Genomic DNA, 22,417 nt, shown 5'->3' on the forward strand with positions numbered 1-22,417 from the left:
AGATCCCGTACCTCCCGTTCGGTCCATGCTGGAGCTCTTTTGCGATTCTGGGACTCCATCATGGTCACCTCTGCTGATGAGCTCTGCATGGTCACCTGCAGCTTGCCACGCTGGCCAAACAGGAAATGAGATTCAAAAGTTCGCGGTTCTTTTCCTGTCTACCTGGCCAGTGCCTCCGAGTTGAGAGTGCTGTCCAGAGCGGTCAAAATGAAGCACTCTGGGATAGCTCCCGGAGGCCAATACCATCGAATTGTGTCCACAGTACCCCAAATTCGAGCCGGCAAGGCCGATTTAAGCGCTAATCCACTTGTCAGGCGTGGAGTAAGGAAATCGATTTTAAGAGCCCTTTAAGTCGAAATAAAGGGCTTCATCGTGTGGACGGGTGCAGGTTTACATCGATTTAATGCTGCTAAATTCGACCTAAAGTCCTAGTGTAGACCAGGGTAAGACCAGGAGCAGTTCTGAGTCGCCACAATGCCAAGAAATAATAGGGTTACAGATGGAGTTTCAGCTTTTTGCGAGAACAAACACACACTAGTTAAGTAACTTTAATTAATTATACCATGTTTCTCAAACTCATTGAACTTTAGGTTGCTTAGCAAAAATATTAGTAGTAGCTCCATGAGCCTTATAAATTTAATTTTATTAATTAAAATTTCAGATTATATTGTTGACCAAGTTGTGAATGAATTAGTATAACATAGGAAGTTAAAACTTATCAAGACATAATAAATCACAGTAAAGCAGTACACTTATTCTAATCTCTCCTGTTTCTGGAGAGGTAACTTTGGTACCATTATGGCATTATGACTCTTTATTATAATTCATTTGCATTACAGTAGCACCTAGAAGCCAGGGCATCATTTTGGCAGACACCGTACAAACATATAACAGAGAGTTGCCTGCCCCAAATCTGTGTGTATAAAACAAACACGTGGAGGGAAATATAGGTCTTTATCAGTTTGCCAATCAAAAATTGTGTCACTAAAGCAGTATTCCATATTCATGAATTTACAAATGTTTAACATTGTCTCGGATAAGTTTGTACCATCTTATGGTGTTTTTAACACTATAAATTCTATAATATATTGGCACTATATAAAATATAACACTCAAGTATTTTATTAAGATTACTAATATTCTTGTTTCGGCCATTGTCATACATTTTATTCTGAACTTCCTTGTTTCTGTGAATCTGATTAAAGTATCTGATTTATATATAATTCGTGTCGTCAGAAAGACAGAGCTGGTAACTACAAGAGATGCAAACCTGATTCCAGATAGCTAGTTGGTACTGAAATAGCGTGACCTGGACATGTGCTCTTAGCCAGTCATAGTTCATGTAACTGCTTTGCACAAATTCCCATGCGTATCAGACTGGCTTGGGATAAATAATAGCCAAAGAAAGAAAGTTATTTTCATGGACAATATTGTAAGTAAAGGAATTTCCATAACAGTATGCACTAGCTACTAATATTGTCTTGCTCTTGAATGACATGGGATATCCACATGCTTGCAAAATCCGTCACTCTTTGTAACCTGTGTGGTTTTCTATATATTATCTTCGTTATTATTGTAGATTGCTTTTAATAAAACATATTCTTGAAAGGAGCTAGTCTCAAATTCATTTGGGAGGGAACAGGATAGGGTTTTAGCATTGATTAATGAGAGCATGTTGGTGCAGTACATTACGTTAGTTTAACGTCTTGGCTGGACTCTGAGCAGATATTAGATACATCCGAGGCAGCCAGTTAATCAGGATCTCATAGCAAATGTGTATATGTATATACTGTGGAAACATCATGTTGTCCTTTTTCTTTAGACTGTGTTTCCAGAGCCTATTATAAAATTACAGAATATGAAAATGGAAAAAAGTGTCATGTTTTTTTCTCCACTCCTTTTCCCTTTGCTCTAGTGTTTAGTTTTTTGTTTTTTAATTACTTAGACATTACTCGCAGCTGGAACAGATCCTGCTAACTTTCCCCTACTTCTTTAAATGAAACGCAGAGTGCATTCTTGGCCCTTGGTTTAGCATTTGCTGGCAAAGAGCCTTTTCCCCAAAGAGGTATGTAGCAATTGCAGAGTAACTTTTTATTATAGCTTTTGTGATTGAAGACTCTCACCTTAACTTTTCACACAAGTAACCTCCCCTTTGCATGTGCTCATAATTTGCTCCAAAATGTTCCCCTTGGGTTGAAGTGGCCCAGGCTTGGCTTTACTACAGAGGAGAAGTTAGAGAAAATTCCATTGAGCTGTTTTGGTGGGTGAGGTGGTCAGCTTTAAAAATAGTTTTTAAGGGTTTTTTTTGCTGCTGTTTTCTACTGTGCCCAAAACATCACGTGGAATTCAGTTTAGATGTGTGCACCTGGTGAGGATTTTGATTATTGTATATATATATCAAATGAATAAAATAATCATATCTCATGGCTGAATGCATACCTCTGGGTATTTGAATAAGGCTTTGTCTATATTCAAAGTTGCCACCGGTTTAAATTTGAGTTAACAACTGTTTTCGTTAAATCAGTATGAAAGCCTGTGAGGGCTTATAGACTTTAAGGTCAGAAGGGGCCATCATGACTATCTAGTCCAGGGAAGGGCAAACTGTGGGCCGGATCCGGCCTGTCAGGGCTTTCAGTCCAGCCTGCGGGATTGCCAGCCCCTTTGCGCAGCGGGGCTAAGGCAGGCTTCCTGCCTGCCCTGGCCCCGCACCGCTCCCAGAAGTGGCCAGCACCACGTCCCTGCAGTCCCTGGGTGGGTTGGCAGAGAGCTCTGTGCTCTGCTCTCGCCTGCAGGCATTGCCCCCCGCAGTTCCCATTGGCCAGGAACGGGGAACAGCAGCCAATGGGAGCTTCAGGGGTGGTACCCGCAGGTGAGGGCAGCGTGCGGCAGAGCACCTACTCCACCCCACCCCCAGGAGCCACTGCCGGACATGCTGTCCACTTCCGGATGCGGTGTGGGGCCAGGACAGGCAGGGAGCCTGCCTTAGCCCCGCTGTGCGCCTCTGCCACCCCAGAGCCGCTTGAGGTTAGCGGCACTGGGCTGGAGCCCGCACCCCAAACCCGTCCTGCACCCCACACCCCAACCCCCTGCCTTGAGCCCGCTGCTGCACCCCTCCTGCACATCAGCCCCCTGCCCTGAGCCCCTTCCTGCACCCCAGCCGCTTGCCCTGAGCCCCTCCCTGCACACCCCACCCCATCCCACATCCCAGCCCCTTGCCCCAGCCCTACATTCATGGCCCTGCGTACAATTTCCCCACCCACATGTGGCCCTCGGCCAAAAAGTTTGCCCACCCCTGATCTAGTCTGACCTCCTGCACATCACAGGCCACAGAACCTCACCCACCCACTTCTGTGATAGGCCCACAACCTCTGGCTGAGATATGGAAAGTCCTCAAATCTTGATTTAAAGACTTAAAGTTACAGGGAATCCACCATTTACTCTAGTTCAAACCAGCAAGTGACCTGTTCCCCATGCTGCAGAGGAAGGTGAAAAACCCGCGGGGTCTCTGAATTCATTTTAAACCTGACTTACAGGGTTTTGCTCCTCTGTAGCTTAAACCAGCTTCAAATCATACCTCTAGTTAAATTGATGCAACTTTGAATACAGACAAGACCAAAGTCTTTTACTAAGTTTCAGTGGAGGGGGAGGGAACTAAGTTATAAATAGTTTGTTCTAATGATCTCTTGTTGATGGTTTGGGGAATCTAAATACAGCTTATAGAAAAGGAGTACTAGTGGCACCTTAGAGACTAAGTACAGCTTATGAATTCTGTTTGTTATTGGGGAGAGGCTATGCATATATGTATCAGACTGCAGGCTCCATTTTGAATATAGAGCTTGCCTGCCTTCTCTGTCTTTCTACTCCATGTTCCAGTGAAATTCCAAGGTGATACAATGGAGGGTCATTAAACCTTGATGGTCCTCTATTCACATGGAAGCCATAGGGGAGACAAAGTTGGTTACTGCCCAGGGCAAACCAGTTTCTCAAGTCTGAACCTCCCTAGGGAGGTAACTTAACAACAGATCACCTGGTAGAGGACTCCGATCACCCGATGAGGTGGATCCTACCAGACATTTTAGCAGCAGAGAGAAGAGTGATAGACTTTGCAAAGCTTCCAAACCCCTGTGTGTTACCTGCTTCAACTATTACACCTTCCTAAAGGGATAAACTGTAAGTCATGTTGCTCACAATGTTGGAGTTCTGGGAAAGAGTGGGCTTTAGCCACTGGGGAGTTGAGGGGGAGCTGGCACTAGTCCCAGGTGGGGATGTGGATCTCAGCTCTCAGGAGGGGGTTCTAGGAGGATCTGCACCCCAAGAGTGTGCCTAGAGACCCAAAGCCGGAGGCAGTGCCTGGGCTTTCCTCAGACTCAGGAAGTTTGAGTGCATGAGCCCAGCATGTGGGCCCAAATTAGCAGCCTGTGGCGTGACCCTCAGGGGAACCCTTACAAGGGGCTGTGACATCCCTTCTGACCTTAAAATCTATGAATCAGTGAAAACATTTCTGAGCACGCTTCCTGGGAATGTGTTAAGTTTTATCAGTCTATCGAAGCCACACCCATTTCATTAGATTGTTGGGGTGCTAGGAAAAGTGCAGATTCTCTGACCAACCTAACCAGGAGACATGGAGGGACAATGTGAATGAGGAGATGGTGAATGTTGCACACATGCACTTATAAATCCTCTCCCAAATCTCTGTCTTAACACCGAGAACAGAATAAAATCGCTTGGGAATGATGGAGAGGGACAGTTGCATTCCAGTTTCCCACAAATGCTAAGCTTCTGTTTAAAAATATTCTATTTCTGTCTTTTCCCATTGCTAAGATAGAACTGTCACAATACAAACTGATGCATTGCTACCCTTTTAACCCACTTATGCTGAGAACTGTCTTCATCCACTGACAGTGAAGGCATGAGCTTTCTCCTCACCCAACCCATTCACTAAAGTCCAGTATGATCCAGAGAGCTTACATGAGCTATTTGTGTAATGGCATTAAGTCAAGCAGTTTCTTTCCTGTTTAATAAATATAAACCAAGTGAACAACATACAGTTGGAATTCATGTGTTGAGTTCTCATACTAGTATTACCTTGATGGCATTACACATAGTGGCCAAATTCATGGCTCATGTGATTTCATTGACTATAGTGGCATTATTGTAGAAATGAACTTGGCCATTTTGTATATTTAGGTCCATCTTTAATAGTCCAGTTTGCAATCAAAAGTATATGTGAGCAAAGCTGGCAAATGCATGTTCCTGTGAGTCCTGTAGCTGTGAGTCCTGTAACTTCATTTCCTGACTCCTGGGCTTTTTACATTTTTAACCTTAATCTTCCATTAACTCATACTTTAATATAATTGCTTTTGTAAGTGACAAAGAAATAGGCCTATGTCCCAGAGCTAAACCTTGGCATGTCTGACTCATTGAATTGTGTAATAAAAGAGGAGAGAAAAAGTTAGTTCTGAACTAGAGGCTTTCTGTTTTAGTGCATTAATCCCCTGGTTTTAATTCAAATTATCTCAGCTGAAATGTGTGAAATGGCAATTTACATGGAGGATTTTAATTCCCTATTCAGTGTGGATCTAGTGTTTAAAATGTTCCAGTGTAAAGGGCCATGCATGCAAATCTGATGGCAGGATCAGGGCCACAAATTGTAAGCTGTTCCTTATAATGTGTTAGTACAGAGCCAAGCACAATGGGACCCTGATCTTTATTAGGGCCTCTGGAAGCTACTAGTACTAGGGCTTCTTCTAATTGTTTTTTAAGGAAACAAACATTTTCCAGTCCTGGGCACTTCCTGGACACTATGGTGCTAATAAGCGATGGTCACATAAACACCACCCTATGCCGGAAATCTACTGACCGCTGTTCCTACCCACGTGCCTCCAGCTTTCACCCAGACCACACCACACGATCCATTGTCTACAGCCAAGCTCTACAATACAACCGCATTTGCTCCAACCCCTCAGACAGAGACAAACACCTACAAGATCTCTATCAAGCGTCCTTACAACTACAATACCCACCTGCAGAAGTGAAGAAACAGACTGACAGAGCCAGAAGAGTACCCAGAAGTCACCTACTACAGGACAGGCTCAACAAAGAAAATAACAGAATGCCACTAGCCATCACCTTCAGCCCCCAACTAAAACCTCTCCAGCGCATCATCAAGGATCTACAACCTATCCTGAAGGACGACCCATCACTCTCACAGATCTTGGGAGACAGGCCAGTCCTCGCTTACAGACAGCCTCCCAACCTGAAGCAAATACTCACCAGCAACCACACACCACATAACACAACCACTAACCCAGGAACCTATCCTTGCAACAAAGCCCGTTGCCAACTGTGCCCACATATCTATTCAGGGGACACCATCATAGGGCCTAAGCACATCAGCCACACTATCAGAGGCTCGTTCACCTGCACATCTACCAATGTGATATATGCCATCATGTGCCAGCAATGCCCCTCTGCCATGTACGTTGATCAAACTGGACAGTCTCTACGTAAAGGAATAAGTGGACACAAATCAGACGTCAAGAATTATAACATTCAAAAACCAGTCAGAGAACACTTCAATCTCTCTGGACACTCAATTAGAGACCTAAAAGTGACAATTCTTCAACAGAAAAACTTCAAAAACAGACTGCAATGAAAGACTGCTCAATTGGAATTAATTTGAAAACTGGATACAATTAACTTAGGCTTGAATAGAGACTGGGAGTGGATGGGTCATTACACAAAGTAAAACTATTTCCCCATGTTTATTTCCTCCTTCCCCCCCACCCGCTCAGACATTCTTGTCAACTGCTGGAAATGGCCGACCTTGATTATCACTACAAAAGGTTTTCTTCCCCTCCCCCCCACCCCACCCGCTCTCCTGCAGGTATTAGCTCATCTTAAGTGATCACTCTCCTTACAGTATGTATGGTAACACCCATTGTTTCATGTTCTCTGTGTATATAAATCTCCCCACTGTATTTTCCACTGCATGCATCCGATGAAGTGAGCTGTAGCTCACAAAAGCTTATGCTCAAATAAATTGGTTATTCTCTAAGGTGCCACAAGTACTCCTTTTCTATTTTCCAGTCCGTATGTCACCTTTTTGCTACCCTCTGATGTCCCTTCCTCATCCTGTAAGAGTTTTTCTGTCCATATTCTTCTAGTTAAGCTATTTTATTTGTAACATTTCTTATGGACGTACTAGAACTTTCCTCCAAGCAATCTCTTGGGACTTTTCATGGGAGTATACTGTACTTTTCCTCTTTCAGGGTCTGTTACGATTCAAGATATTCAGTCTCTTTTCTTCTTCTATAGCAAAGTGCTTATTTTTAATCTTCCTTCAACTTGCTTATTCCTTTCGTGTCTGGGATTGTTGACATCTCTCTGTCCCACTCACACATACACGTTCACACACACTGGTCTACGCTACAAGATAGTTATGTTAACAAAAATCCACACCCCTGAGCAGTGTAGGTAAGCCCACCATAGCCCTGGTGTAGACAGAATTCTTCGACCTAGCTACCACCTCTCGAGGAGGACTACCTATGCCGACGAAAGCACCCCTCCTATCAGCACAGGTAGTATCTACACTGAAGCGCTACAGCAGTACAGCGATGCCACGGTAGCATTTCAAATGCAGATAAGCCCCCGGGCGCACAACCGTCTAATCCCCCCCTCCCAGAAACTTCACACGCTGCAAGGTCACAGGGTTCTGCTGGAGGCAGTGGCAATTAGAGCCGTACGGAAATTCAGCTTTGAACAGAATTCCATCCCAAATTCTCAAACTGGCCAATTGATTTTTCAAATAATCTGTTTGAAGCTGAGTTTTTAGTTGCCTTCCCCATACCCACACACACATGCTCAAATACCAGTGGCATAGTTGCCCTGGCTGTTTTTCATTGAGTTCAGTTGGTGCCCTACCATGATCTGGGGGAGCAGATTCTACCCCATTCTGGTTTCTTACCCATGGGCACTGGTGCAAAATCTCCTTTTCTCCTTGAGTATAATTCCTGTACTATCCTCTCAGTGCCATTTTCCCTCCCTAATGAGAGACATCCCCAATCCCTTCTGTATTTCACTGTTGCTCCCACCTCAACTCCTTTCCTCAAAACAGCCCCATTTCTTGTACACATGCAAGGTTGTCACTTGCTCTGGCATACAAGGAGCAACAAACGATGCAAGATCTTCTAGAGCATGTTGAATGCACGCTATGCTATCTCAAATCCTTCGTCATTACACTTGCTTTTTCCTAGGCCCTGATCTTCTGCCCTTATTATGGATAAGAGGGTACATCAAGGCACTCTTACCCCTTCCTACCACATTTATTTGATTACCCTAGAATAGAAAACCTTTTTGACAATCTCTGCTTATTTTACAGTTTATGTCTGGGTGACTGACCACCTTCTCCATTGGCTTCCCATCGAAATATGAATAGTGAAGGATCTGATGTGTCTGGAAGGAAGGTGCCTGAGATAGGGAAAGGAGTTCTTTACATTAAGCAAAGCACTTCCGAATAGGGACAGAAGCAAAAAAGCACTTCATCAAAATTTAAAAAAAAACAAAAAAATCTTTTCTTTTTGACTGCTGCTTCATAGATCTGTGAAGTAGACTGAAATACAAGTTAAAAGAAGAGCCCAACTGTTTAAAAATCTGTCAGTTCATACAAAGTCCCTTAAAGCTATTTGTTTCCCAAATCTCATGCAGAATATTTTCAGTCTAACCTTTAATGGTTTTTACTTGACACTTTTATTTCCCATGTCTTTAAGTTATGGAATAGAAGAAAAAAATTAACTTGCCAGGTTGACCCCAATGTGGCAAGAGTTAAATGTATTGTATTGCTGAAGGAATTTTATGCTGTGAAAAGTGCTGGGCTGACAGTCCTAGAGTCTGACGTCCTTTCTTTACTTATAGATAGGCTTGGCAGAATTCCAGTTTTGTTTTGTGTAAATTCACCAGTTATATCAGGTTTTTTTAAACCTTTTTTCTGGTTTTTATTTATTTATTTATTTACTTATTTTTAAATAAATGTTCGGTTTCACAGTGGTGCCGCAGGGGACTCCCTTCGCAGCAGGTGATACCAGATCCCTGCAGGCACAAGGTGCAGCGGAGTCTGTGCTTGCAGACTATTACCAATAGATATTTTTTTCGTCGATTCAATGTGTCCGGTGAAATCAATGTTTACTGGCAACTAACGATTTATTTCGAATCCTGTGAAGCCTGTTCATAGAACATTCACAGCATGGTCAGCACCCAGGCAAGTTTACTTCCACTTCCATCAGTATGCCTCAAGGCAGTTCATTGATTTAAGTGGAACTGATGACTTGAGTAAAGGCTATATGATAAGGCCTATTATCTGATTGAATTTCGTTTGGTTTAATTAGAATAGTTTTAGGGCGGGTTTAATCGTCAGCTTAGACCCACTTACACTTTTTTCAGGTATTGGTTGGTTAGGGTTACCTCATGTAAGGAAGGAATGACTGAGTGGATCAAAAAGAAAAGGAGTACTTGTGGCACCTTAGAGACTAACAAATTTATTAGAGCATAAGCTTTCGTGGGCTACAGCCCACTTCATCGGATGCATAGAATGGAACATATAGTAAGAAGATATATATATATACATACAGAGAAGATGGAAGTTGCCATACAAACTGTAAGAGGAAGGAAGATGATGTCTGTCTGGATCAGATATTTAAGACTGCCCATCTCTTTTTTTCTTTACTGGTTAATAAACTGCCTTTTCACTTCCTGCTCTGAAGAATGTTGCTTTAACTGAGTTACTGTAGTTAATCTGATACCAAAGGTCATAAATATAAAAGACCAGGCATATATACTGGATAACATAATGTCTGAACACAACAAAATTCGAAGCACTAGTCGGAGGATGAAGAATTGCTCCCAATGCTTTTGTTTCAGAATGTAGGTAAAACGCAGCCAAGTCACTGGATAAAAGTAAGAAGTGATGCGTAGCATATGATGGGTGAAGGAAGTAATACTTATAAATAGTGTTTAATAGAAAAACGAAGTAGAAAGATGTGGCAAGATCAGCATATGGAAAGCTTTTGGTTTACATAACCGTTTGTTTAACCCTGCTGCTTTTGCAATACTGTTTAAAGTGTATCTGTAATAGCACAGGAGGAAAGACGTGCTTCCCAAACTCCTTTCTTCGGGAGGAGGGGGAAGTTGCGTTACCCGCTTTGTTGTGATAGCTTTTCACACTGAAAACCAGCAATTAGCATTAAGAGCCTGCTTAATTTGACAAAAGGAGAAAAACTGTAATACTGTCCTTATCTAGTTGTGATAAGGTATTGTAGGGAGTTCCAAACAATCTATGTGTGGCTGTTTTGTTTGTCCTTGTTTCAGAGTAACAGCCGTGTTAGTCTGTATTCGCAAAAAGAAAAGGAGTACTTGTGGCACCTTAGAGACTAACCAGTTTATCTGAGCATGAGCTTTCGTGAGCTACAGCTCACTTCATCGGATGCGGCATCCGATGAAGTGAGCTGTAGCTCACGAAAGCTCATGCTCAAATAAATTGGTTAGTCTCTAAGGTGCCACAAGTACTCCTTTTCTTTTTGTCCTTGTTGTTACACCACAAGGGGAGGGTCAGGTTGGCATGTTGACTTTGACTTTAACTAGACATTTCCTTTCTTTTGCCTTAGATCCCATATACACTATAGCTATCTTGGGGATCCAGTTACAACACACACCCTAAAATGGTTACAACATGGTTCCCCCTTGCAGTGTAAACGTGACCAAATTGTGTTTTAACAGAATCCTTGATCCATAGTACAGCCTTTGACCAAACAAGGCTGCAGTAGCCCAGTTAAGGGACACATGAAAAAACCCCAAACTCCTACTGCAAGACCAAACTGTGTTAACTGTGACTAGACAAGGAAAATAGGTTTGGGGTTTTTTTCTTAAATCAACGTAGTTGTCACAAGATAGCTAATCCCATTTGAAACACAAGGCCTCAGACAATTGTGTTATAAGCAGTACCCGAGAAGTGGCTTTAAGGGTGTATACAAGCTTCTAGACTCAGAAGTTATTGGAGCATTTCTGCTTTGGCTCAGAGGCTCTTTTGGTACATATTCTGGTCTTTAAGGATTTTAATCAAGCTTAGAAGTTGCAAGAAATTACTATGAAAACTCTTAACTGCTATCTTATGGAACTGAAGCCAGTGAGAGAGAACACAGCAGTATTACAGCATGAAAGGTAATTTTAAAGTTACAGAGACACCTTCGTTACTCAGTGGGGTATTAGTGAAAATAAACCAGAGCCAAGTTTGAAGGTGATGCAAATCCCAAATATGACTGATGCTAGCACATATTGGAAGAACTGTTATGCAGGTTTGAGTAAAAAATCAATATAAATGATCTCGTTCCACAGCTCTTACATGGGTGAGGGCAAGCAACATAAATGAAGGGTAGCATTCTGTGCGCTAATTCTTTTGGTGGGTTTTTCATTTCCCATGAAAACTAAGCTTATACGTTGTATAATACATGCACAGCCATCTACCTTATTACTGTTTATAGAGGAGCATAAGAGTACACAGTGCTTTCAAAACAGGTAAGAAGGCCATGGTTCCTTGCTCTGAAAGTGGGTAGTATAAATCCTGTAAATGCCATGCAGGTAACAGTGGCTCACATGCAAGGAGGAATGAAAGAAACCACAACGAGATCAGCAGGGGATGGTTTAACGGAAGAAGTGGGTTTGAAAAAGGAAAGGGCATATTCATAGATTCATTCAGCGATTCTAAGGCCAGATGGGACCATTGTGATCATCCAGTCTGACCTCCTGCATAACACGGGCCAGAGAATTGCCCCAAAACAATTCCTAGAGCAGAGCTTATGGAATAAATCCAATCTTCATTTAAAAATTGCCAGCAATGGAGAATAATCCACCATGACTCTTGGTAAATTGTTCCAATGGTTAATTACTCTCACTGTTAAAAATTTACACCTTATTTCCAGTATGAATAGCTTCAACTTCCTGCCATTGGATCAGGTTATACCTTTCTCTGCTAGATTGAAGAACCCATTATTAAATATTTGTTCAGCAGGTAGATACTTAGGCTATGTCTATGCTACAGACCTTACAGTGGCACAGCTATACCGCTGCAGCTGCACCACTGTAAGGTCTCTTGTGTTGCTGCTCTATGCCAACGAGTGGTGGTAGCTGTGTCAGCGGGAGAGCATCTCCCACCAACATAGTGTTGTCCACACTGCTGAAATGTATGTCGGGTGGGGGGAGGGGGGGAGTTCACACCGCTGATTGACAAAAATTTTACTGACAAAAGTGCTAGTTTAGGCAAAGTCTTAGACTGTAATCAAGTTAATCGTAACCTTCTCTTTAAGTTAAACAGATTGAGTCCTTGAGTTTATCACTATAAGGCATGTTTTATAATCTATTAATCATTCTTGTGGTTCTTCTCTGAACCCTCTTCAGTGTATCGACATCCTTCTTGAATAGTGGGCACCAGAACTGGACACCATATTCCAGCAATGATCACACCCGTGGCAGATACAGAGATAAACTAACCTCTCTTCCTACTCGAGATTCCCGTTTATGCATTCCAGGATTGCATTAGCTCTTTTGGCCACAGCGTTACACTGGGAGCTCATGTTCATCTGATTATCCACCACCACATCCAAATCTTTTTCAGAGTCACTGCTTCCCAGGATAGTCCCTCATCCTGTAAGTGTGGCCTATGTTGTTTTTTTCTAGATGTATATGTTTACATGTAGCTGTATTAAAACGCATATTGTTTGCTTATGCCTAGTTTACCAAGTATTCCAGAACACTCTCTAAATCAGTGACCTGTCTTCTTCATTATTTACCACTCCCCCAATTTTTGTCATCTGCAAAGTTTATCAGTGATGATTGTGGTTTTTTCCAGATGCTAAATAGTGTAGGGCCAAGACCCAATCTCTGAAGGACCCCACTAGAAACAGATCCACTGAATGACAATTCTCAGTTTATAGTTACATTGAGACCTATCAGCCAATTTTTAATCCATTTTGTGTGTGGCATGTTAATTTAAATCATTCAAGTTCTTTAATCAGAATGTCATGTGGTACCAAGTCAAATCCCTTAAAGAAGTCTGACTATATTACGTCAATATGCAAAGGGAGGAAGCTATTCCAAGCCGAGGGGAATTGACTTCCGCCACACCCCAGAAAATGGCTCCGGAGGTTTTAGACTGTGCTGAGGGTGGTGGCAGGATCATTACAATGCACACTTCCTTGGGCTGCCCCTTTTTCCTTCAGTAAACTCTGCTGGCTGCCTGTTCGGCATCAGTCGCATCACAGCACATCTCTGGGGCTTAGGTCAGGTCTACGCGAGCAGCTCTTTGCTAGCATAGCTCTATTGATTTACTGTATCAGCAAAACTCTTTGAGTGTGGAAGCAGCTTATACCAGCAAACCTGAGCTGCAGCTGATCTAGCTTATTCCAGGAGGGCCCTATTCAGGTTCTCTTTAAATTCAGTGTCTCGTGTGATAGTACATAAAGCCACTAATGGTGTAGGCCTGGGGTGCTCAAGTGACTGACTCACCTCCTGTCCCTTCCAGCCAGCTTACGTAGGTCAGCTTGTCCTCTCTGACGATCCCTAGGCTGAGACTGAGTTGAGCTATGGGCAAGGACTTCTTCCTACAGGTTTCCAGTGTGTGGAAGTCCCATCCTGAAAATGTCCACTAGACCCCTTCTGGTTTGTGTTTTCTTAATATTCTCTATCTTACAAGGTACTCCTATTGAGGCCAGGTCATTTGACCATCGCCACCTCTTTCCTTTTCAACACTTGTATTTTTGGGATTCCCTTCCTGCTGCCAGGAGTGCCAGGAACCAGTCTTCTTCCGTCATTGTTTTAAATCGTACAGTGTCCCAGATTCATACAATGAGCACTTAATTAATCTCAATTTATATCCTGTTCTGGTACAGAATTCCAGTAATACTGGACAGTTCTTGATTAGAAGAGAGCCACTCTATTTGAATTTTTATGTGACTGCTTATATCTGAAGTAGAGCTGGGTGACTTGTGTTTCTCTGTGCCTCAGTTCCCCATCTGTCAAATCGGGATAATAGTTCTTCCCTACCTAACAAAGGTGGTGATAGGCACCTATACTGCAAATGACAAGGACCGAATAAGTGCATTAGAAATATAAGAGCTCCAAAGTTCTGTTCCCCTGCTTTGAAAATTAGGGTCGGATATTTATTTAACACATATCTATTTGCACAGATGCAACTTTGGATGTGGAAATAAAACACAAATGCAAGTGCAAGTAACTCTTGGATTTATATGTAGCATCAATGGTGCACAAACAATAGCACTTACGAGTGCACACAAAAATGTTTGAACATGCACAAATAGGACTGAATGGAGCCTCCTTTTGAAAACTCATTTGCCTTTCTACTTCAGTTTCTTCATCTGTAAAATAGTCCTTGCTTACAGACAGCCCCCCAACCTGAAGCAAATACTCACCAGCAACCACACAACAAAAACACTAATCCAGGAAGCTATCCTTGCAACAAAGCCCATTGCCAACTCTGGCCACATATCTATTCAAGGGGCACCATCATAGGACCTAATCAGATCAGCCACACTATCAGAGGCTCGTTCACCTGCACATCTACCAATGTGATATATGCCATCATGTGCCAGCAATGCCACTCTGCCATGTACATTGGCCAAACCGGACAGTCTCTATCTAAAGGAATAAATGGAAACAAATCAGATATCAAGAATTATAACATTCAAAAACCAGTCGGAGAACACTTCAACCACCCTGGTCACTTGATTACAGACCTAAAAGTTGCGATCCTCCAACAAAAAAAATTCAAAAACAGACTCCAACGAGAAACTGCAAAATTGGAATTCATTTGCAAACTGGACACCATTAAATTAGACTTGAATAAAGACTGGGAGTGGATGGGTCATTACACAAAGTAAAAACTATTTCCCCCTGTTAATTTTCCCCCTACTGTTACTCATCTTCTTGTCAGCTGCTGGAAATGGGCCATCCTGATTATCACTACAAAACTTTTCTTCTCCTTCTGATAATAGCCCACCTTAATTGATTAGTCTCATTATAGTTGGTCTGGCAACACCCATTTTTTCATGTTCTCTGTGTATATATATCTTCCTACTGTATTTTCCACTGCATGCATCCGATGAAGGGGTTTTAGCCCATGAAAGCGTATGCCCAAACACATTTTAGTCTCTAAGGTGCCACAAGTACTCCTCATTCTTTTTTTCATAAAATAGGGATAATTTTTCATTAAGCTTCACGCTAACAGCGGATAATTCAGCCTTGCAAACTGCACACTCACTCGCCTTGGGCAAATCATTTGAACAGGTAAACATCTTCTTTTTAATTCTTAAGTAGAGTTGGGCAGGTAAATTTTTTGCCTGAGCTGATGTATGTTCATTTGGGTTTTGGAAGGCTGGGATGAATTATTTACATGATCATTTTGCAAGAGGGCTGTTTACAAGCTATAGTAAGTTACAATAATAAATATGCACTTGTTTCCAAGGATTTCAAAGCCTTTTCCAAACATTGCTGTATAAACTCTAATTAGTAGCACTGTAACTTAAATGACTGTGTACAGACATTAATTAATCTATTTTACCTGATTATAAGGTATTTTATTCATTTTATATTTAGATTTACCTGCATTCAGTATACTGTCTGTTATGCTTACTGTAAAATATTGGCATCCCATGTAATGAAACATGAAGCTGAAATCATGGGAGAGATCATTTGTTAAGCAGCTGTTTGCAATAATGAGTTTATACAATGTAATTTGGTCCCTCTGTGGGGACTTGATTTTGGTCTCATGCTTGAATCTTGGTAAATTGACAGCTGAGCTGACTGCCGCCTTCTCCTTCCATACTCCTCCCTTGTTGCCCTATCCAAATCAGCTTCACCTATTCAAAGATGATTTGGCACTTTAGTAAGCCCCCCGAATGATCAGGGAGAATCAATGAAGGTTTAGACAGAGGGGTACCACCCTACAACCTGTCTTTGAGCCAATCTGCCTCACATGAGTAGACATTAGCTGACCCGTGTGAAAGTTGTAAAATCCAGTTTTATGGCACTTGTAATTTTCCTAAAAAGAAAAGGAGGACTTGTGGCACCTTAGAGACTAACAAATTTATTTGACCATAAGCTTTCGGATGCATCCGATGAAGTGAGCTGTAGCTCACGAAAGCTTATGCTCAAATAAATTTGTTAGTCTCTAAGGTGCCACAAGTCCTCCTTTTCTTTTTGCGAATACAGACTAACACGGCTGCTACGCTGAAACCTGTAATTTTCCTGTGGCTGTGCCATATGTTAGTGGAAATCTCCTTGCATTCTTCTCTGCCCCCATGCAGGCTTACACTAACTGCAGCATAGGAAACCACACCTAAAATAAAAGGGAAACGCCATATTCAAGTAGGAATGCTAGCTTTGCTTGAGCCAAGACAAGGATCAGCTCAGTGTTGATTTGAACAGGTTTGGATAGCAGTCAATCATTTGCATGCTTGAAGTTTTCAGAGGGGAATTTCCACTAGATGAGGAATTGTCTCAACAATTGTTAAAAATCCTCTTAATTCAAAGCCCTTCAGCCCTTTAAACATTCCTTTCTTGGTTGTTCAGGTTTCAGGTATTGATGGTCGCTGGCCACAATAACATGTACTATGTAAATGTACATCTGTGGTAACTCTTTGTGGCATTTTTTTTAAAGCACTTGCATGTGTTTATCGGAAGGGAAATAACTGGATAAGATCACATAAGGAGGAGAAAAAGTTCTGTCTACGGTTTATTGTCCGTCTGCTCTGCAATAATGCTGGACTGGTCTTGGGATTGCTAAACCAGGGCCTTAGCTCATGAAGAAGAAACTTGTGGGAGCGTGAACTAGCCAACATAGCATTTCTCTTCCTTTCCCTTCTCTTATGTCACAGGGAACAATCAAATGTTGTTGGTACTGCTGAATGCTTCCTCAGGGGCATGGGAGACATACTTGCCAGGAAATGGGATGGTCGTCTTTATTTCTCTCCTTCTAAAATGTTCAAGCTGTCATTCATCACTTTAAAAATTAACACAGTTTTGATTCTTGGTCTCTTCTGACTGCACCTAAAAGCCTTCTGTTTTATTTCTGTTTCCTCACAGCCCATCCATGAGCTCAGATTTCCAGCATTACAGTTTCAGGATGCCGAACATTGGGTTTCAGAACCTGCCTCTCAATATATACATTGTGGTTTTTGGCACTGCCATATTCGTCTTCATCCTTAGTTTACTCTTCTGTTGCTACTTGATCAGGTAAATAAACTACCATTACTATTTTCTGAAGCCAGCTGAAATCTATTTGGTCCCAGTCATGTGATGTGCCAAACATTTCCCGTGGTTCATTCAGGCATGGAGAGTACTATTAAGCACCTTGCTGGAGGCACTCTACCTTTTCTAGGATTGAACCCTTTTAAGTAGTGTTCAAAGAAAACAAAACACTGTTTTTTTCCCCCACCTAAATGGTAAAATTTTCCATAGGCGCAGCAAGACGTTAGATTTAATGAATACATTGTCGATTTACTTTACAGGTATTACTTGAATAGATTTGGATAGGGCTGCCTTCCCATCTGGCACTGCAAACAGTGTTGTCTGGTCTTTACTACTGGATATCATCTATGAAATTATTTTAATTCTCCATTTTTAAGTAGAATAATTTGCTCAGTGGCTTAGTATTAGACCCACACATTCATATATATTAAATCCATCCAGAGCACATATAGTAAGTACCTAATTTGATCCAGGCACATTTCTAGAGTTGAGTCTAAAGGAAAGCAATTATAATGTACTGCTTTTAAAGTGGATTTTTTTGTAATTTAAACGTGCATGAAAAGCATGATTTCTTGGCATCAGTGTTTTCTGCTTGCTGCTTATAATATTTTGATGCATCTCTCCCTTTAATTAATAACTCATGTACTGTGTGCTTAAGAAATGTTTGATACCTGCCCCATTTGCTTTTGTACACAAATTGCTCATTCGACAGCGCAGTTTAGAGATTAATGATGCAGAGTTGACTTGTTAATCTGAACAGTGATGAATGCGGTCCGTAAAGGTCGGTCTGGTTTTGGGAAGTTTGAATATTTAATTGTCAGGCAAAACTATTTCTCCCAGATGGAATGGGAGAATGGAGACATAGCCAAATAAATAAATACTAACCTACAATAGAGGGGAGAGAAAAAAATCTATTCTGAAAAGTCAGCACGCTGCAGTCTGCATGATTCAAGGCTGTCTGCGCCTCTCCTCTGTGGTCAGGAACAAAGGATCTCTTTGTGAAGATTTCAGTTTATTGGCAGCAGTTGCACTTCACCCCACGCACATCTTAGATACCTTGCAAAACTCCTACTGAAAATCTACATATACACAGCTGTTCTGCATATTATCTTTCTCTGTTTTTGTCTCGTTAACATCTTACATTTATGCATACACTCCTCCTCTTTGGAGCCTGTCTCTTGCCCAGCGTCAGACAGCAGGCTGCCCTTTACGTTTTCTCCCAAGCTGGTATTGAAAATGGTCGTTTCACTAATGTAGACGAGATCAGCAGGGTTCTACACCCATTGCTGGATGCCTTGTTCCAACAGGCGTGAACCACTTTCTGCTACTGTGAACACTGGATCCATTGACCCTGTTTACTCTGGCTGGATAGCTGCTGGGGTGTGGGCAATGGGGCTGCTGTGTTTAATACCTAAAAGTCAGAAACAGCAGTTTCAGTAGCGTAGATATCCCTTAGATCATAAAAGCAGAGTACAAGCACTCAGTAATGTTCACATATTTGCAGCTCCATAACTGTTGCCCGAAGCAAAGCAAAGCCGGCTAAAACTTTTGGGTGACTCAAAGATGGTTAGAGTGATAAATAATAATGAGGACGGGTCAGTCATACAGAGTAATCCTGATTGAATGGGCCCGGCTTACCAAGCCAACAAATTTTAATACATCCAAATGCAAAGTTATACATCTAGGAACGAGGAATGCAGGCCCTGCCTACAGAATGGAGGACTGTATCCTGGAAAGTAGTGACTCTGAAAAGGATCTAGGGGGGGTCATGGTTGACAAGCAACTCAACATGAGCTCCCAGTGCTATGTTGTGGCAAAAAGGCTAATGCAGTCCCTGGATGTATAAACAGGGGAATGGGAGTAGGGAGGTGACTATACTTTGGTAGACGGCACTGGTTAGACCAGTGCTGGAATACTGCATCTGGTTTTGGTGTTTGTACTTTCAAAAAAAAAAAAAAAAAAAAATCTAGACAAATTGGAGAGGGTGCAGAAAACAGCCACGAAAGAGATTTTGAGAGCTGGAGAACATGACTTACAGTGAGAGACTTAAAGTTCAATCTGTTTAGCTTATCAAAATGAAGATTGAGACGTGACTTGATTACAGTGTGTAAGGACCTTCAGGGAGGAAATACTAGGTACTAAAGGGCTGTTTAATCTGGCAGAGAAAGGCCTAACAAGAGCCAATGGCTGCAAACTGAAGCTAGACAAAGGTTGTGCCTAACTTCTAATTTGAATTTAACAGAGAGAGTGATGAATCATTGGAATAAATTACCAAGGGAAGTTGTGCATTCTCCATCTCTTGATGTCTTCAAATCAAGACTGGAGGCCTCTCTGGAAGAGATGCTTCAGCCAAACACAAGTTACTGGGCTCAGTACAGCAATAACCGAATGAAACAGACAGGCTGAACTGTTGGTCCCTTCTGGCCTTAAACTCCATGAATCTGTAAAAAGCCTCCCTCTCTTTTATAATCATAATCAGCAATTCCATTTGTTGTTTGCAGGATAAGCATGAACCTGAGAAACCTTTAGTATGGGAACAACTTACATTAGTCAGGGCCTCGTATATGATTTGATTTGCAGCCATGTAAATTGCCACATAATTGTCCTCCTTTGAATTTGCTGCATAATTGTGCTCCAGAACTTCAGCTTGAATTTCTGAAATAAAATTAAATCTCCACCTGTCATGTTTGTAAAGACAGCCTTCAAAATATGAGCTGAGTATAGAGACATCTGCCTGAATCTGCAGAGTCTCTGAAGCAGTGGCTCCAGAGCGAAGTGGGCACTGTCCCTTCATACCAGTAGAGTTTTGACTCTGAGGTGTAATTCTTTACATTTCAGCATTGGTAACTATTCCATTGCTGACCAGCTTAGTAGAAATAGGCAAATGTACTTGGATGTCTTTATTGGATGAAGTGGCGGTAGGATTGGATGCAGTGAGGGAATTAGTTGCTGTCATGATTTGCATGGATAGAGAATGAGGAATTCAAACTCTCCCTGTTCCATACAAACACCTTAAAAAATTAGCCCCATCTGCCCCTGCTCCAAAAGGGGTAAGAAAAGAGACATCTTTTTCATAGTTCCAAAAGCTTGAACTACCTCTTCTTTTTCAAAAATAAACTCTCCTCCCGCACCTTTTTTGGGTGCCAAAATCCCCAGTAATACGCTACCTACCTGCCTAAACCTTCTGCTTTCCCCTGGCAACTTCTGCAATGAAGTTACGATTTTAATACAAAACTGCATTTGGGGTAGGATAAAATAAATATGAATAAACAGTAACAGATGCAGTATTGACTAGACCACACCGTGGTACTGACTGGACCAGATCATTTAGGTCTTGCATGATGCACGAGGGCTTGATTTTAATGCAGTCTGTGAAGCCAAAACAGGGTTTTGTTCAGGTGCTAACGCAAAGTATCCCGTTATCTAACTTTTCACTTTTTTCAGCAACCAGCATTGCTACAAGTATTTTTTGCAACTAACAGATGAAGCTTGTGACATGAAGTTATTTGATACATGTTTCCCATATTCCATTCCTTACTGCACCATCGTGCTGCTTCCAAGCATTTGGTTTTAGGAGTTGCAAATAAAGCCGTTAAAACAGCACCCCCTAGGTAACTCGATGCACTAATGTGTCAGACTGAAGGTACTGGAAAACAAACGTTGGTAAGACCTGATTCCTGGTGTATTTACAGCTAGGCCAATGGCTGCCTGGATTAAAAAAACGGTACTGCTGTTTGGAGAAACTGCCAAGTGAGCTGCTTTTTACAAAAGTGGTAGTGTAGACCTGCCCTAAAGTCGATCTAACTTACGTCGCGCAGGGGTGTGAAAAAGACATCGCCCTGAGTGATGCAAATGACAGCAACCTAAGCCCTGTCCAAACCAGTGCTGTGTCAGCTTCCATCTCTCACGGAGGTAAAGTAATTATGCCAACGGAGAGCGCTCTCCTGTCAGTATAGAGCGTCTTCACTAGACACACTACAACGGTGCAGCTGCGCCGATGTAGCGCTTTTAGTGTAGACCTGCCCATAGCTTCAGTAGTCAGACTGTATTCCTACCTTCTGAAGCTCCATAATACACTCCATGGGAGCCAAGAGTTTTGCCCTCCACGATCAGATTGGCTTTAAACAGAAGTATATTGGGTTATATATGAAATCTGTCCTGAAAAAGGGGGCAAGGAGGCTTGCAAGAAGGGCTGAAATAAAATTAAATGTTCTTCTACTCTTAAAAGGCATGCAGATGTGGAACATTTAATTCCACTCTTTTAAAGTAATGCTGCCTATTATGTTGCTGTTTGAGTGCATTCTGCCTTAAGACTATAGACTATAACAAGGTTCAAAAAAGAACTAGATAAATTCATGGAGGATGGGTCCATCTATGGCTATTAGTCAGGATGGGCAGGAATGGTGTTCCTAGCCTCTGTTTGCCAGAAGCTGGGAATGGGCGACAAGGGATGGATCACTTGATGATTACCTGTTCTGTTAATTCCCTCTGGGGCACCTGGCACTGGCCACTGTCGGCAGACAGGATACTGGGCTAGATGGACCTTGGTCTGACCCAGTCTGGCCGTTCTTATGTTCAGCCTTTTAACAAGGAAAAGAAATTTTTCAAAGACAGTTGCTGATTTTTTTTATCTGCTTTAACTTTGGGGAAATTAATTAATGTGACACCAAATGTATTGCATTCAGTCCTATAAAACCCAAACTCAGAGGGTTACTAACACCAGTGTGTTCCTTTAAATATTTTAAAGGGGTGTTTATGCTAATTTAAAGTAAATGCTAGTTTTGTCCATAATCAAACTTTCGGACAGTTTATAGTGTGTTCATGTTTATGGTTGCCACCTTTAGCTGAAATATTTCGAACTATGTATGGAGGCGTGGGGCACTTCTTTCCCAAAGAGGCTGTTTGTTCACTTTTGCCCTTCCCATTTTAAACATGCTCAGATTAAACAAGTCATTCCTTGTCAGCTGTGGAAAGCTAAAGATGCAGTATCTCTTTGTTAAAAGCAGATCTCTTTTACCACGGAGAGAATTACCACACTAATGTACTGCTGTTGCGCTGAGTTTGGGCTCCTTCTGGCACAATGATTCTCTTCTTTTCGTTCTTGCCA

At 41.9% G+C, this 22,417-nt stretch overlaps 1 protein-coding gene across 5 annotated transcripts in view; it reads left to right on the forward strand.

Moving 5' to 3' along the window:
* RNF24 (ring finger protein 24) overlaps positions 1–22,417 on the forward strand; it is a 79,465-nt gene that overhangs the window by 30,975 nt on the left and 26,073 nt on the right. For 3 of the 5 annotated variants that reach the window (XM_037898326.2, XM_037898325.2, XM_027829384.3), the window contains one exon: positions 17,146–17,295. In XM_037898326.2, coding sequence (XP_037754254.1) covers positions 17,153–17,295 — 143 coding nt within the window. In that variant the 5' untranslated portion in view covers positions 17,146–17,152. Of the gene's footprint in view, positions 1–12,444; positions 12,694–13,289; positions 13,296–14,019; positions 14,024–17,145; positions 17,296–22,417 lie in introns of those variants that run through there. The other 2 variants (XM_043544895.1, XM_037898327.2) reach the window with 2 other exon arrangements.

This window comes from Chelonia mydas, chromosome 4 (assembly GCF_015237465.2).
Source record: "Chelonia mydas isolate rCheMyd1 chromosome 4, rCheMyd1.pri.v2, whole genome shotgun sequence".
Classification (NCBI taxonomy): domain Eukaryota; kingdom Metazoa; phylum Chordata; order Testudines; family Cheloniidae; genus Chelonia; species Chelonia mydas.